The following is a 15,306-nucleotide window of genomic DNA, read 5'->3' on the forward strand; positions in this document are numbered from 1 at the left end:
GAAACCATGTAGAAACCAAGCAACCCGGATGGAGCTGTTCACGATGAGTTCCTATTTATTCGTGAAAGAATGATATTGACTCAAACTAGTCACCAACGAAACGGTTAGACTTAGGAATAAGACTTCGTTCCTGTTTTATTATTTTTTTTTCGTTTTTGTTTAATATAATTTTTTTTTAACGAATGAAGTCGTTCAAGACTGAATCGAATTAATAGATTTAGAAAGCCGTGCCGAAATCGAGTTGATTGTCACTTTATTTCGAAGCGAGAGCACGACTTTCTTGTCTTAGTTTTCACCGGCGCTGATCAAAAATTTCAAACATAAAAAAGTGCAAACCTGAGCTATTCTCAAAATTCTTTCATCTCTGACTTCAATTCGCAGAAAAGTTTTCAATCACGGTAAAAGTGACAATAACAACAAATAACACTGAAAAATACTGAAAAAAGTAGGTAAGCGTCGTGATATTTCATTTTGATTAACTTCAACATGAAGCAAGTTTAATTTATTGATAAATTGATTCATGATAAAATTAACAGCGTCCCGTTAAAGAAAACATTTGTACCGAGGGGTGACTGACTGTCAACTCTGACTCCAAATCAAACATGGCTGGTTTTAAAACGATCGCGAGCTTCTTAATGTTAACTCTCACTACTTAGAGGCCCACGTTGCATACTGGAACGGACTATCTTGGGTAATTATCAGATCCTTTCATTCATTCTTATAATTAATTCAAATTCCCTTTCAAAATCCTTTAATATAAAAGAAAGAACTAATTCTATTCAGCCCGCAGTGAAGAACCTAAGTTTTTAAATTCAAACATAGCTAGCGCAGCCAGTTTGAGTTTCCAGATGGTTGACAGTCAAGTAACATGTTGCGGTTTGGGATTATAATTTTCCTTTTCGTACAAGGTGGCACGTTCATTTGCTTTTATTCTAATTATTTAAGAGGTTTTGGATATGGAAAATAATTAAAATTTAGGAAGTTCTGCGCTGGTTGTTTACATTTGAATGCATCACACCTTGAAGAATATCAGACAGAACAGTAAATTTTTCAACTCGAAGTCTGCCACTCATGAAACCTTTGTCATAGGAAAGATATGTTTAGAATCTGTCATGAATTCCTTATGTTACTGCGAGGTCAAACTGCGGTTACTCTCTTAAGATACCTTTGTCATTTGTTTCCGAGAATTATTACACGGTACTCGACATGTCGCGGTCGAAATTTTGAAGCTTTGTTTGCCGTTAAATCTTTTCTGATTCTTTCCTCCACCAGCCAGCTTAACTGGCGTTTTTGTGTGGGAAAATTACTATTTCCGTCTCAAGGCTCTCGCAGCCCTTCCGCCTAACATTCAAAGCTCACACAACCGCGAGTTACATGTACACAGGCATTCGCAGGCATGTCTCCACAGCAACTCAACGAGCAGCACTGCAGAGTTAATATACCATCGACAACAATACTGTTGATTGCCAACGATGCTTTCACTGTTAAAGGATGTTTGATGGCTTAGCTGTTCGAGCAATTTTGATGAGTCTTTTTTCTTCATAGTAATACAAGCCTGAATTTTTTGCGATTCTCAGAATTGTAATAATCAATAGCATGTTGTGTTTCCTTGCAAAATAAATACACCATTGAAATTCAATCGGCCGTCAATAGCCTATTGTTTGTAATGCCTAAAAGAGCCAATGAGGATCGCCGTTCATACGCATGACCAATCAGACACATATACTGTTGATATTATGCCGTTGGGCTACGAAGAGGTTCTTGAACAGCAGATGACTCAATTTATCCCTTCATTTATATTGAAGCACAACCAATAGACAGTAATTCTGAGCAACGTTGGTCGAGTAAAGCGCCCAGTTTTAAGAAAACTACTCAAAGGAAACACATTCTTTGTATTGACGTCAAGCAGAGAATAACCGCTCGCAGGTATGTCTTTCTAATATGTTCTATGCCTTATATCTAGGTTCCCACATGACCTCATTCCTGGCTTCAGTTAGGAATTCTGCAGCTTTCCTCCCCGAGGTTACCTAGAATACAGTTGAATGCGCTCTTACTGTTAAATGCAAGTTTACAAAATCAGTAGAGTCCATGCGATCCAACTGAAATTTTGGGAAATGGCTAACCTGACGCAGCTAACACTGCTTGTGTAACAACGGAAATATGTTTACATATCCTGTAGACTAGTTGAAGCGCCATAGGTAAAGATCGTCAAAAACTACGCGTATAGGTCAAAATTTCATTGTCACTAAATTACCAGAGGGAGCAAGAGCACAGGCAGCGAAATATTGTCATAATTAACGTCTGAAAATATTCTTTCTCGGAAATAACGCAACCACGTAGTAGTCGGAATGCCGTAGGGCTACCTCGATCGATTTATTGTCGGACTGAAAATATAGGAATTCCTAGAAAAGGTGTCGCTATATCCGATAAAAGATGCTTATAATGCGACGGGCTATATTTCCAGAGCAGTGTTCCATGGAACATTTTGCTTTTACCATTGCTTGCGAATTTGAAATAATCTAAGCGGGTTTGCATGAACAGTATGTGACTGCTAAACGACAGTTCAGCAAGCGTGCCATTGTCTCGTGATAATGAACGATTCACTAAGAGAGTAAGTTGTTTTTCTAGGAAAATAGGGATATGATAAGCTTAAATCAAGTCTACAATTCATACTAAGGCAGGCTTGAGTAAGTTATATCAAAATCTGTCGAGGAATTGACGGTAATTGTTCTGACATTTTGTCTAATCTATTGAGCCGAAGCAAAAGTTTTTTTAAGCCCGGTCATAGTCCATTGCAGCCTTACCAGAGGCCTTTTAGCATAACTATGTTAAGTTACAATAGAGATATAAGCGTAAATGTTCGAGGTTTTTCGTATGGATCGTTTTAATAACAGTATAGTAAATAGGCTGAATTTTGTGAGAAAACGACCTGTATATACAGGGCAGTGACATGGTTGTGTGAGGCAAATAAATTACTTTCGAGGCTGTGACCTTGCGCTCACAATTCCGGATGTGATGGTGAAAACACAGTTCAATGGTATTTATATCGTTGTATTTGAAAGGAAGTTATAAACTTCTATTTTCACACAGATTTCATAGTTAAGTGTAGTGAAGCGTTATATGTTTTTTCTCTTATATGTAAAGGAAAAATATTAGAATTAGATCTCTCACAGGGAATATATGGGAGTTAGATAAATCTTAATATCTGGTAAAAAATGGTGAACGAAGAGGGTTTAGAAGTCTTTTCAGTCACAGTAACAAAAATTACACCTCCTCTACATGATAAAATTTTATTTAAGCCAGAGCATATGTAAGAGAAAATGTTCCATTATTTTCTCTTGGCTCATGGAAACATGAACGAAGTTTGCAGACTTTCTCTGTTTCTGAGGCAGTCAGGAACTAGTAACCCAAGGAAAGCTCCAAACAATTGAACTTCATTGGATGGGAAAATGTCTGATATAGTTTTACCAGGCTGTTAGCCAGTTGCGATTGAGAGGTTGATCGTTTTCGTCTGTCAACATAGAATGGCATTTTGAACGTCTATTCTTCTATTTTGCTACTATTTATTCAGCATTTTGTCGGTTTTATAATAAAGATCCAAGCGAAAATTAGTGACATAAAGGTAAGAAGAAAGTATACTATGACAGTCTATCGAGTTTTGGATCAAGTAACGTCAGTTCGACTGTAGAGTGATATATTTAATTGAGTAGTGAAAATGGGATGATATTGAGTAAAATCTTTGTGAGAGTTCTAATGTTATTCATATTCTCAGTGAAAATAAACAACTCATGGACTGTGCCCCTGAAAAGGAAAAGATCAATGTTTCAACGTGCGTAGCCATAGAGAGTCCTCCAACATCACCCTTTGCCAGTTCCATAGAAAAGAGCAATGGTGAGAAGTTACGGAATCTTGTTATTAATGAGGGAGGAGCAGCATTAAGGAAACTCCTGAATACATATCACCCCTTTCCACTACTAGCTACTTCGCTCAGTCAACACAAACAAACACTATTAAGTCTCAAACGTAATAAGGTTCTTCATAATAATCAATGGGAAAAGCTCTTTCCGCTTGATGGAACGCAACCAGAATGTGAGTCGTTTGACATAACACTGCTTGTGATCCTCTTAACCAACATTTGTGGTTTGTCTCCTCCGAAAACCGGACGGAACAACAAGCCTCCTCAGAGCGACAAGTCAACAGAAGCGAATATTGCTCTCATCGGGTATTATCGAAATTTTCTCCATCATGCTCCATCAACTGGAGTTCCCATGCATAAGTTCAACACCTACTGGGAGGAAATTGCTGATGCTTTGGTTGCCCTCGGATTAGATCGGAATGAAATAGATGCCTTAAAGGAAGAGGAAGAGTTAGAGAAACTGGCACACTTTGATTTTAAAGGAGACATAAACCATTACCTTACTAAATTTCAAGACGGAACGCGTGAGTGGATCTTCAATAAGGTAAAACATTGGTTAGATGACAGGAGGTCGCCGCACCGTGCAATGCTGATCACTGCAGCTGCTGGAATGGGAAAGTCCGTCGCCAGTGCAGTCATTTGCAAGAGAATGCAAAAGGAAGACAGGCTAACAGGGTGTCATTTTTGTCAACACAGCTGCAACTTCTACCGTGATCCGAAACGAATGCTTCAATCACTGGCCTACCAGTTAAGCTCCAAATTGCCAGAATACAAAGCAGCCCTCGTAAAGCAGCTCTCCAGTGACTGCAGGAAAGCGTTAGAAGATATGAAAGTTGAAGATCTCTTTGTGTGGCTGTTTAAAGAACCCCTTTCTGCTGTGGAAGACCCTGGCAGAAACGTCCTCGTGGTAATAGATGCCCTGGACGAAAGTGAACTCAATGGACGCAATGAGTTACTTGATGTCATCGCCAATTACTTATCCAAATTGCCGCTTTGGATAAGATTTCTTATTACCGCAAGACCAGAGAAAAACATCTCAGACAAGCTAAGAAATCTGAAGATTTTCAAGTTCCAACAAGAGGATGAACAGAATCGTGATGATATCAAAACTTTCTTTGAAAAGAAACTGAATTCTAATGTAACAAACCCAGACAGCTTCAGCGCAATTGTACAAGAGTTAGTCCATCTCTCGGATGGCTCGATGCTCTTCGCATACTTTTTAATACGAATGATCCAAGACGGCACATCACCAGTAAGTCCAGAGGAACTTCGTCGACAATTCCCATATGGCATTTCCTCAGTTTACCAGTCCTATTTTGAGCGAATGGAGAAAAGACTGAAGGAAGAATTGAAGGATAACTATGGCAATTTTTTGACTGATTTTCTGAGTGCTTTGACTGTTTCTGAAGAACCTTTGCACAAAGAGTTCATCGTGGACATACTGCTGCAAAACCGTAACACTTCAGAAAGTGATCCCTTGAGCGATCAGCGAAAACTTAAGGGTGTTATTGACTGTATATCTTCTCTTTTCATTCTTCGAGAGGACCATGTTCACATGTTCCACAAATCCATCAAGGATTGGTTGACAGACCCGTCCAATGATTTTTTCTTCATAGAGGAGAAGAGAGGTCATAAGATTCTGTCTAAGTTGTGCGCTAAAGCACTTGAAATTTTGAAGGGACGTGGTGGACCGTCGACTCAAGCAAAGAAGAAATACGCCTTGCGACACTGTGTCAAGCACATGCTGGAAGCATGTGAGACTGAAAGCGCTCAAATGGAAGAATTAGTTCAAGGGTACGTGACAGATCTCGAACTCGTTTATGCCAAGCTACGTACAGAGGACACGGATGTGCTTAAGGATCTTGTTCTTGTGCAAGAACATCCGAATTCAAGGGAATTAAGCGAAGAAATCCACAATACAATTGAAAGCCTTTTACTACAATTCAAGAAAAACCCTAAGCTGCTTCGAGATAATCCTGGGATGATTTTCCAAAACTTACTCAATGAAGGAGAATCAGCACTTTATCAACAGGTGTCTGATACTCTTTTGAGGTCTCATCCAGAAATACCATATATGGAGCTGTTAGACAAAAATGGTCATCAAGGCCCTGTTGTTGGTCGATTTTTTTGCTCTGACAAAGTGGTTTGCTTTGATGTTTCCCCAGACGAAAAACTCTTGGTAAGCGAATGTCGTGATGGAACGACGTCGTTATGGTCGCTTGAGACTGGAAAGCGGCTGTGGGAGAAAGCTTTATTAAAATTGATAAAGTCGTACAATGAAGTTCCTCTTGGAAGTGCTTTTCGACAGACGTGCGAAGATAATGAGACTGGGAAAAAGACGCTGTCGTTTTACCGTTCCACTGTCTTCCATCCAGACGGTTGTTCCATTTTGCCAGGAAACTTGGCCAAAGTTTACAGCTTAGATGGAGAACCGAAGTCACTCTTTCCAGGGAGCAAATGTCATTTCAATGTTTGCTATTTCTCAGGTAACAAAACTAGGATGTTAACTGATTGTCCAGAAAACGCCCATCAAGTGGTCATGTGGAACACCACGAATGGTGAGGAGATCAAACGCTTCGAGAGCGAAGAAACCATAGCTTCTTTTGCTATTTCTCAAGATGGAAATCGTGTCGCAATCTGCAATACAAGTGGCTCACTCTGGTTACAAGCCGTTGAAGGTTCCAGCTGGAAGAAAGCACCTCCAAACATTTCTTGGGAAGGTAACCCTTGTGGACTGTTACATTTTACAGAAGTAGGAGCTCTTGTCTGTGGCAGTATCCAACATGAGCTGTCTGATCACCGAGACAAGTACAAACTTTCGGTGCCAGCGCTTCAGTCACAATCATCTTGTGTCTTTCTGTGGCCGTTGGAATCGGATGATTCTGTGGATAGATTGAAAGCCGTTTGCAAGACATCCCATATCGTTTCTGCAGACTTGCAAATTGGATTTTGCCTCTTGTTACTAAAAGATTTGGCAGTGGTCGGGAGTCCAACGGTTAATTACTTAACGATGCTTGATATTACTCGTCCCCTAAAAGACGAAGAGATGCCACGGACAGCACAAGCTGCGTTTTCTACTGTCAACGATAGCACGCGCTTGTACACAACTATCGCCATTTGCAACCAAGGAATGAAAACAGATGAGTCACACTCGGTGACATTTACTATGCGGGATGCAAACAATGCAAGGGAAGTGAAGCAGGAAAAGTCCTTCCAACACAGTTCACGTCGTGTCGAGAATGGGATAATGACTGTAACTGTCACATACAATGGTGAGAAAGGTGTTCTCTTGCAAACAGACAGCAAGACATTAGAAGTATGGAACGGTGACTTGTCTCAAGGTCTAAACTCTATCACCATGATGGGCGAAATCGAAAGACTAATTCCTGTATCGAAAGATCTTGTTGGATGCGTTTTATGCACGCCTAAATTTTCATCCGAAGGACAACAGGAACTTAGAATTGCCTTGTTTGATATCTCCGCGTGGAAAGTTGTATTTGAAAGAAACTTGAGTGGTAAACCAGAACTAAAATCGATTGCGTGCAGTCTTCAAAGAGGTGTGGTGTTCTGTGCCGAAAACGACGTAAGAAAGCGCGAAATGTTCCTCTACAGAGGTGAGGCAAATGTTCCCATCTGGAGAGAAGACGACATTTACCAAGGCGGTTGCAACTGGAGACATCCACACTGCGTATTTTCTCCTCAGGGAGATGTAGTTGTCACATGGAATACTCTGAATGACGGCTATGGATTGCACACTCTCAGTGCGAAGACTGGAATGAGGAAGCACGTCTTTCTGGAAAACTGTTACGACATCGCCGACTGCAGGTTTCTCAACGATGGCGAGACTATGGTCTGCTACAGATACGAGTCTCACGTACGACTTTTCAGTGTTACATCCGGAGAAGTGCTAGCTGTCTTGGACATAGGAGAGCGCCCGACCTGTATAGGATGTTCTCCCAGCGAGCCTCTTATTGCTGTTGGACTACGTTTTGGAAATGTAATAGTGATTCGAGCGCATGTGCCAAAACTACGGAGAGCCAACCACAAACAGAGAAAGGTGAGTAAGTGTCTTTATGATAAATGTCAATGGGTTATAGCGTACATGGTATTTGTTTTTCTGATTGATTCATTTGAGCGATTTTCATTTTTGTGTTGAAAGGAATTGATTTTGTCTTACTTTATTCACGATGAGTACCTGGTCCCGTAAATTTGAGCCTCCGTCGCCGTCAATTATTTTCGAAGCCGAAACCAAGACCAGTTGGGTCACTCGCCAATTTAATCTACCATGTGTTGCGCCTTGTTCGAGTCATCGTGAACTTCTTGGGATGTCCATCTTTATTTCATTCTTATTGGCTGTTTCGGTTTTTTTGGTTTTGATTTAACGACTCGTAAGATAAAAGCACTCTTTAAACTTGCTCTGTGTAGGTAAGCATGCATGTCCCATGAACATAGCGTTCACTTCCTTACGACAAAAAAAAATACTCTAGGGTCCTTGGTCACCAGATTCCTTGAGAGCATGTGTAGGGCGAAAGCATTCGTGGCTACTGGATCATTCATGTCTGCACCTAAATCTCTTGGACGTAGGCCCTGACGTTTCTCATGATACCAAATTTAGCCTTGTTACAGAAATCACCATTATGTACATTCATAATTGCAAAGCTTTCTTTTTCAGGCTTGAATGACTTGTTGAGAGTCTAATTAGCACAGATTCGCAAGTCAAGAGGAGCGAGTGTCTGTAGGAAGCCACGGAAAGGTGCCCGCTCATGAATGAAATAATCATTATGAACACTATTTTAAAACTTCATTAAGTGACTGTTCATGCGAACTGACTAAGTCAGAATTGATTGATTAAATCGTCGTTAGAAAGGCCTCATTAGGGATCCTAGGGAGCCATGACGGCAAATCTGGGGAAAACGTCGATCAATAAATGATTTAAGCTTTTCGTTAGGACTTTTTCATAAGAACGTTAAGAAGTTTAGATTAATTTCACAGCATACATACCAGGCGTTCAAGGTGATCGGCATAAAAACAAATTAAATTTTCTTTCAAACTACTGAAACGTTTCCATAATGACGAAGATCGTAAACGCGTTTTTTACAAAGCACATTTAGCTCCCAAATCGACTTAGTTTTGAAAGACACAACTTACTCAGTTGCACATAAACAAAACTAAAAAATGGAAATGGAAATTAGAAAACCAGTGATTAAAAAAAGAGGAAAAAACAAAAGAAGGAAAAAAACTAAGCTAGAAAAAGGGAACAAAATAAAACAAACCTAGTTCACTGAAAGGCTAAAAATATAGGTATTGGAAGGTGTACGCTCTCAACCGTTTGCAGCCTAACATCAGTATGCATATTCTCCATACTGTTCTCTACACATTTCTTAAGGTCCTGGTAATGGACCGCACTTTCGATAGGTTTACCGGCGTAATAACCCACTTAGGATGTTAGAACACGAGAAAAGTTGGTAAATCAAGAGCCTAAAGCAAGTGATTTACCGACTTTTCTTGTGTTCTCCCAACATCCCAATTGGGTTATTACGCCGGTAAACCGATAGAAAGGGCGGTCCATTACTTTTATATAATATACTTCAATTTTCTACGGTTTTATCAGTGCAACAAACGATAGGTTTTTGAACAACCAAGGCACTTGCAGTACATATGTCAGTTACTATATAAAGTTACGTAAAACATACAAATCATTAGGATAATCAATTGCTAGAGGCTTATCCTTAACTTTGATTGAACATTGTAATGTCACACTATTGTGTAAGTTCATAACTTCTGGATAGTGTGAGTCCCACTCATTTCTACAGACACGTTCAGAGAAATACAGAGCACGATGCCAGAAACAATCCTGTGTCTTGAGTGCCCAGTGCACAACTTCTGTACCATTAAATAATGATAATGGCACGTGCTGGCTCATGAGGACATCATTTTGACAAACTCTGAAAGAGAAATAAGTCAGCTTAGGCGATGCGTCGGAAATAGAGTCTATACAAACTTTCTTTTAACTACTGGTAGTTATTTTCAATATTACTATTGATATTATCTTTTGTAGTAATCGTGTAATTAAATATTTAGTCGCAAAGAAATTATAGATAGACTATTTACCTCTATTAATCCCTATGGTGAGGGTTTGGTAAACAAGCTCAAAAAATATAAATTGGCTTGGAAACTTACATAAACTTTTAATTTTATGAACCCCAAGAAACGAGACTGGGTTAGCCAGTCGTTATATCACATGTGCAAACAAAACTGACAGGCAAAGAGAAAAAGTCGCAAAGATCAAACACCGATGAAACATCCGAACACTGGACATGAAAAAGAAGAGAATAAAAAAAAAAAAAATGGAAATTACCTTCCAGATCAATTTGTCCGTCGCCATTCAAATCAGCCGTTTTGATGATCTCGTTGACTTCTTCTTCGGTCAACTGATTACCAAGGTTCATCATGGTCCACTTGAATTCTTCAGCACTTATAAACCCGTTACCATCCATGTCAAACACTTTGAACATTTCTCGTATCTCTGCTTCTGTGTCTGTTTCTTTCATCCGGGTGTCCATCAGGTGGAGAAATTCTCTGAAGTCAATGATGCCATTGCCTTCAAAAGAAAAATGTAAATCTAGTTCAGTGTAAACGTACAGAATCAGACCGATCTATTTCTTTTCAATAACTCTCATTACTCTGTTTCTTACCCCACTCCACTTTTAAATTCTTAGCCCTTTCACTTCCAGATCTTATTCATAATTCTCCTTTCTGTGTGCAATACAATTCGTATGATGTTAGTTCGGAGAATGTAGTATTGGATCAACTTATACTCCCCTTATTGATATTTTCCTTTATTCTCATCACTTGTCTGCTTGAAATTCAATTGATATTGTAAGGAGAAATTCAGTCTTGGTCTCTAATGGGAGTTGAAAGGCTAAACTAATTACGTGGAAAGATAATTTTAACGTTGTGCAAGGCAAGAGCTCAGTTTGGGGATAAAAACCTTTTTGCCGACAATATGTAAATTACACGTATGTCGGGAAAATATAAAAGCTGGCTAAAAGAGTGCACAAATAACTTTCAGTGTATCCAGAAGTGATGATGCTTTCTAGTTTAGAAAATGTTTGTATCTGACAATTTTTACCGTCCATGTCGATTTCTAAGATGATCTCTTCCAGTTCCTGCTCGGTTGGATTTTCACCCAGGGACCTCATTAGTATCCCAAGCTCCTTTGTGGTTATGGTACCATCACCGTCTTTATCAAGAAGCGAGAAAGCCTCCTTAAAATCTGTAAAATAAACATCATACAGTTGTTAAAGCCGACTTCACTAAACTAAATGAACTAAAATTGAACGAACTACAAGTAACCAGTACAATGAGATAATGATGAATGAGATTAAACTAAGGGTATAGTGTGGTAGGTATTTATGGTGTATGTAAAATATTCTCTGTAACTAGGTCTTCATTCTCACTTTAGTTACCAAATCCATCATGGTTTATTGGCTGACTTTAAAACTGTTCCACAAGTCGACAAAACCGCACAACCACAATGTAAAAGAAATTACAATCATCGAAATTAGCGATCCGAACTATCTTTCACAGATGTTTTCAGCCATGATCCTTGTAAAAATATCCCAGTTGCCAAAAACCGATGAAATATCGGGAGTTTTATGGTTAACTTCTCTTGCTTCATGCTAAAGAGTCGTTCAAGGTGAAAGGTAACAGAGGCAAAGCTTCTTTGGTCATTCCTATTTTCTGTGAAGTGCAAAAACCCTAAGTGCATGATCAGAGAACCATCAGTCCGATACTTAAGCAATCTCGAAATTATGTACGATAGCCTCCCTGCACCGAGGCAGGTCGAGCACCATGCTCGTGGTCTTTACTTTCCTACCTGCTATTTGTCCTTCTGTTAACGTCAACTCCTGCAAAATAACAACATTGCTAAGTGTCTTACCTTTGAGACAGACTTCTAGCCAGTGCTCCTCTGTAAAACATGCCAATTATTCTTGTCTCGCAAAGTCATCAAGCGATTTTTCATTTGTCACATTCAAGCTCCACTCTACGGCTGTATTTCGAGGCATTTATGTTAAAATTTTTTCAATGAGTGTGAAAAAACATCAATCTTTACGAGGATAAACTGTTTAAAGAAAGACGGGTTTAATTTGAAACCGGACACTAAAATGTAGGAAGTTGTAATCGGTTGCGATAAAACAAGTTTTATTTCCAAGTCTTCAAGGTCACTCAATTTGACATTGCTGACATAAGCTTGGTTTGGTTTGTTTATTTTGTCAGAGAGAATTCATTCAATTCTGCGAAGATTTTAATTGAAATTTTCCTTGAATGTTACTTCAATTCAGTGTTAGAGTAAACAAGAGAATTTAAGTGGCTAAGTAAACTACTTAATCAGTGTTAATTGATTCGAGTCACTAATCTGCATTCAAGGCCGAGAAAACTAGTACTGCCGGTTATGTTCGATCGCCTGTTTATTATGTCACTGCTTTTACACACTGTGTCTAGACCCTTCCTCTAAATGAGCAAGATAGATTCAGTTACGATTTCATTCTAATATGTAGTGATATCACGAATTCGTCCATATTTTCCACAATGAGGTAGGTAAAGTTCTCAATAGTGAAACAGATGGAGTTCATACGTCATTGTAAACATGGGACTTTTGACTAAGCACGAGGACGATTTACATCTCTACTTAAAGAGGTAAAATTGTTCCTCGACATTTTCCAACGCGTGCTACATCCATCATAAATTGAAATTCACTCTTGCAAATTCGTTTTCAGTCTTCACTTGAGTATTTGTGAAGAACATCTATCTGTTCACTGTACTGCGCCATTTAGATGCTAAGAGATATTCGTCTTCAGTTGAGGCCAACAGTAAATTCTAGTTTTTTTTCTAAAACCACTTGATCACATGCATTCTTTGTATTAAACACAATAAAAGCTTACTTACCATGAGACAAGTTGCTTATTTGACCACTGTTCTGCCGAATCCACTGGTTATCACTGGGTTGTGCGCAAGAGGGAAGCTTGATGTACGTGTAGCAAACAATTGCTTTCGTCAGCAGAGAAACGTGATCCAGGCACCTTTACCACTTGAGGGTTAAATCTCTCTACTATTACTACTGACAATAACGGTTTGATTTGCAAAGTCGCACTAGATAAGCGCTGACAGTAAGGTATGGTTGACTGAAACGTCCTCAAGATTTAAAATCTTCCTTAATAGAAATGCCATTCGTGCCTTAGTTTGTTCCTGTCATATCCGTGGGAAAAACAAGCCCAGCTGCCTCAATGTGCAATTCGTTTTGTTCTCATGTTTTTTTTTTCATACAAAATTCAATTTATGTTATCATAATGAAAATTATTCTTTTGACTCAGCATGTAGACAAGCAGCACGATACGATGGCCTTCACAGCGAACAAAGGAAACGGGAACAGAAAAGAGCGTTTCAAGATGAAACCGTTTGACCTTATCGACACATTATCTCCCTTAAAATTGCTGTTTGTTCGTGCAACGAAAAACAATTCTTCCAATTCCTGTTCTTCTGATACAGCTTGGTGGCAAAGAAGGTACACATTCATTAAACTTTTTCCATTCGTAGCATTCATACAAATAACTCTGCGATGAAAGAGTTGTAACTTACTATAGAATTTTCGATTGAAGATGGGAACGTTTTTCATCATTTCAGTTGAACGCAATGGAGCGAAAATTCTGAGATTGTAATACAGACATCAATTTCTTTATTGTCGGTGACAGCACAATGCTCTATGTCTTTTGTTAAGTACCTGTCTGACATGTCAGAATCATTTAACAATATTAAACACTGCCATCGGTATTTGTTTAAAATTTGCCCGCAGTTTCGCTTTTGATTCACAAGAAGATTGTAGGCCTGTTTAAAATTTATACTTTATGATTTAGGCAAACAATCTTACCCTGGCTGAGGTCGGTACGTCTAAAACACATAAACTTGTGCGCCACACTCGTCTTCTCGTCTTCATTATTTCGTTAATCTCCAACGTCATCAGTGAGAGATATGGCGAGGGCTGATTGTGAGAGCTCGTTCTCTTATTTTTCAGTTGTTTTGTTAGGCTGCTTTATGGTTCGAGGGCAAAGCCCCAGAATAATAGGAGCGTGCTTCTATTTATTGGAAACAGCCCAGAAACGCACTCGAGAGCCCAATTAAGGTATTCTCGCTTTTCTAACGATAGACCAAGATTTTATACGGCTACAGTACTTGTTTCCAACTACTTTTTCAGTTCATTAAACCCACCCCTTCGTGCAAGCAACTCCTTTGCGTGCCCGCGAAAAAACCCCTCGAGCTTTCCGGTATGATAACATCCGGGGACCTTTATATTTCTCATTCTGTTCCCTCCACGACTGGCAAGTTGTTGTTCAATTCAGTGTAACCTACTTTTCAAGGGACACTTTAGCTAAGCTTAAAAGGGCATACCCTCATAGAAAGTCTGACTGCATTTAATTTTATATCAATCATGGTTTTTAAAATATCTTTATCATTAAAACATGGCAGCTCAGTTCTATCAGATGACTCAAAAGCAGGATAGGCCCTATGCTTCGTAAAATGACTTTATTTCTGAATCATAAATTAAACGCCTTAGATTCTAAACCTATGAGATACTAATTTAATAGATAAAGATCAGTGAGCTTCGTCAGCTTTCCCCAGCTGGTTATACAATGCATCCTAGCCGCTCAAAAAGAAAAAAACAGCCAGAAGGACACCGTAAAAGTGTAAATATAAGATTTCTTAAGGATATTAACATTCACACTTTGAAATTGCGCATAATCAAATAAAGCATTAAAAATATACACATTTTCATCCCTAAAAAGAGAAAAAATCAGTCTGTGATTTCTTTTCTCTAATAGAAGCCAAAATTTTTTGAAACCTTTCTCTATATTACTTGTCACATTGTTTTATGGTTCATTTTCAAAATTTGTTTATCCTATAATTTCATCGTAACCTTCCGCATTACATCAGTCTAACAATATAGCTGAAAAAATCATGCGCGTCTGATTGGCTGAAAACGAGTTCATTATTCATGTAACACGAGTCAAAGTTGTAAGACGAATGGAATTTACAAATGGCGCGCGGGCTGCAAAAATTTTGTCTGCCTTGACTTTCTGCGACGCTTATTTCATTTAAATTATTTTAAAATAAGTAATAATTTGATTTAAAGTACAATTTGGTGCAAGTAAGCCCTTGTAAAATTTTCAAAGTTTACAAATTGAACTGGCCATACGAGCTTGCGCACTTTTTATTGTCTTTGAAAAATTTACTCGTACCTATTAACACCAAATTGCACTTGAAATCGTCTTATTAACTATATTAACAAAAAATTACAAGATAATTTCAGTTTATCGTCCGAGTTGAGAATGAAA

General features: G+C 38.7%; 2 protein-coding genes across 2 annotated transcripts; one reads left to right on the forward strand and one right to left on the reverse strand.

The window, feature by feature from the left end:
- The first annotated feature begins 1,751 nt into the window (after nt 1-1,751).
- LOC131791873 (uncharacterized) lies at nt 1,752-10,008 on the forward strand. Its single transcript, XM_059109245.2, has 3 exons — nt 1,752-1,926; nt 3,773-7,973; nt 8,589-10,008. The coding sequence occupies exons 2-3, from the start codon at nt 3,789-3,791 to the stop codon at nt 8,592-8,594; spliced, it is 4,191 nt and encodes a 1,396-aa protein (XP_058965228.2). The 5' UTR covers nt 1,752-1,926; nt 3,773-3,788; the 3' UTR covers nt 8,595-10,008.
- Nucleotides 8,931-13,202, reverse strand: LOC131791878 (calmodulin). The gene is made up of 5 exons (XM_059109249.2): nt 12,866-13,202; nt 11,796-11,826; nt 11,049-11,192; nt 10,275-10,517; nt 8,931-9,861 (listed from the first exon to the last, which is right to left on the reverse strand). Exons 1-5 carry the CDS (start codon nt 12,866-12,868, stop codon nt 9,836-9,838), a joined length of 447 nt encoding a protein of 148 aa, XP_058965232.1. The 5' UTR covers nt 12,869-13,202; the 3' UTR covers nt 8,931-9,835.
- Between the last annotated feature and the right edge of the window lie 2,104 nt (nt 13,203-15,306).

Source organism: Pocillopora verrucosa, chromosome 7 (genome assembly GCF_036669915.1).
Source record: "Pocillopora verrucosa isolate sample1 chromosome 7, ASM3666991v2, whole genome shotgun sequence".
NCBI classification, from domain to species: domain Eukaryota; kingdom Metazoa; phylum Cnidaria; class Anthozoa; order Scleractinia; family Pocilloporidae; genus Pocillopora; species Pocillopora verrucosa.